Genomic DNA, 1,041 nt, shown 5'->3' with positions numbered 1-1,041 from the left:
TTTGTACACAATACAAACTACGTAATTTACTTACCCTATACTTCATGTATTTCTCTTTGTAGATTTGAATCTGCTCCTCGAGTTCTCCTACTGTTACCTCCTGGTCCTCCTCATACATTTCTCGCAGCGCTGCCTTCTCCTTGAGGAACTTATCCCGTTGTTCTTTCATTCTGTCCTGGTACATGAAGTGAATATTTTCCTTTGCCTCGTCCTCTTGTTTAAGGCGTTCCTTTAGTCGCATTATCTCCTCTTCGTTTGAGACAAGCATTTTTTCCGCCCGTAAAATATCCCGAGCCATGTCATTGAAATAGGACGCCTTCACCTCGATGTAAGATACACCCTCACGCACTAGTTTACGATGTACTGCATCTTGCCAGGACTCGACCTCCGTATCGTCGACTGATCCGACCTTCAATGGACTGTTGTCCACGCATCCCTGAGTTAGTCGGCGAAGCTGCCTCAATCGCTCGAGAGGACGATCCGAAAACTGGACGATTTCAGAAGCAATGGCCGAGAATCGGATTGTGTCCATGGTTTCGTCCTGGAGGTAGATATGCGGGTTTATACATATAATAAGGCTTACGTATCCACCAAGTGTGAAGAACGGATTTAGCATCCGTGTCAACTTTGAATCTCGGAAGGGTGCCGAGATGCCCTTGTCTTTTTTGCGTAACGCTTCGAGACAGCGGCCGAGTACAAGCAAGGAGCCATTAATTGCACTCGCTTGCCTCAAAATGACGCCCGTCGTACCGGTTTTACTCTGTCTCTCACTACCGGCTAAATCGCTAATGACAAACTGATTTACTAGTGGTTCGGTTAAAGCGGCACCCCAATGCACCATCTTAACAGTGAATACCATATGCGAACGGGACGACGCGTCGTTCAACTTGGTTGATGCCTTAGCAAGGTTTTGCTTTGCTATCTGCAGAAGCCCGAAGGCCTCAGCAGCTGAATTAACAGGTAGTTGTATAAGGTCTTTCACAAAAGTTTGTCCCTTAGTGTCCTGTCCGACCATCAACCCCTTACGTTTGTTCCTTGAAG

General features: G+C 46.7%; 1 protein-coding gene across 1 annotated transcript in view; it reads right to left on the bottom strand.

Annotated features, from left to right (window-relative positions):
- LOC111262577 (uncharacterized) overlaps positions 1 to 1,041 on the bottom strand; it is an 8,334-nt gene that overhangs the window by 4,950 nt on the left and 2,343 nt on the right. Inside the window, exon 4 of the mRNA XM_086969214.1 lies at positions 35 to 1,034. Within this exon, the coding sequence (XP_086825340.1) occupies positions 35 to 1,034 (1,000 nt within the window). The remainder of the gene's footprint in view (positions 1 to 34; positions 1,035 to 1,041) is intronic.

This window comes from Varroa jacobsoni, unplaced genomic scaffold (genome assembly GCF_002532875.2).
Source record: "Varroa jacobsoni isolate VJ856 unplaced genomic scaffold, vjacob_1.0 scaffold_676, whole genome shotgun sequence".
NCBI lineage: Eukaryota > Metazoa > Arthropoda > Arachnida > Mesostigmata > Varroidae > Varroa > Varroa jacobsoni.
This window is presented reverse-complemented; position numbering and strand designations above follow the sequence as displayed.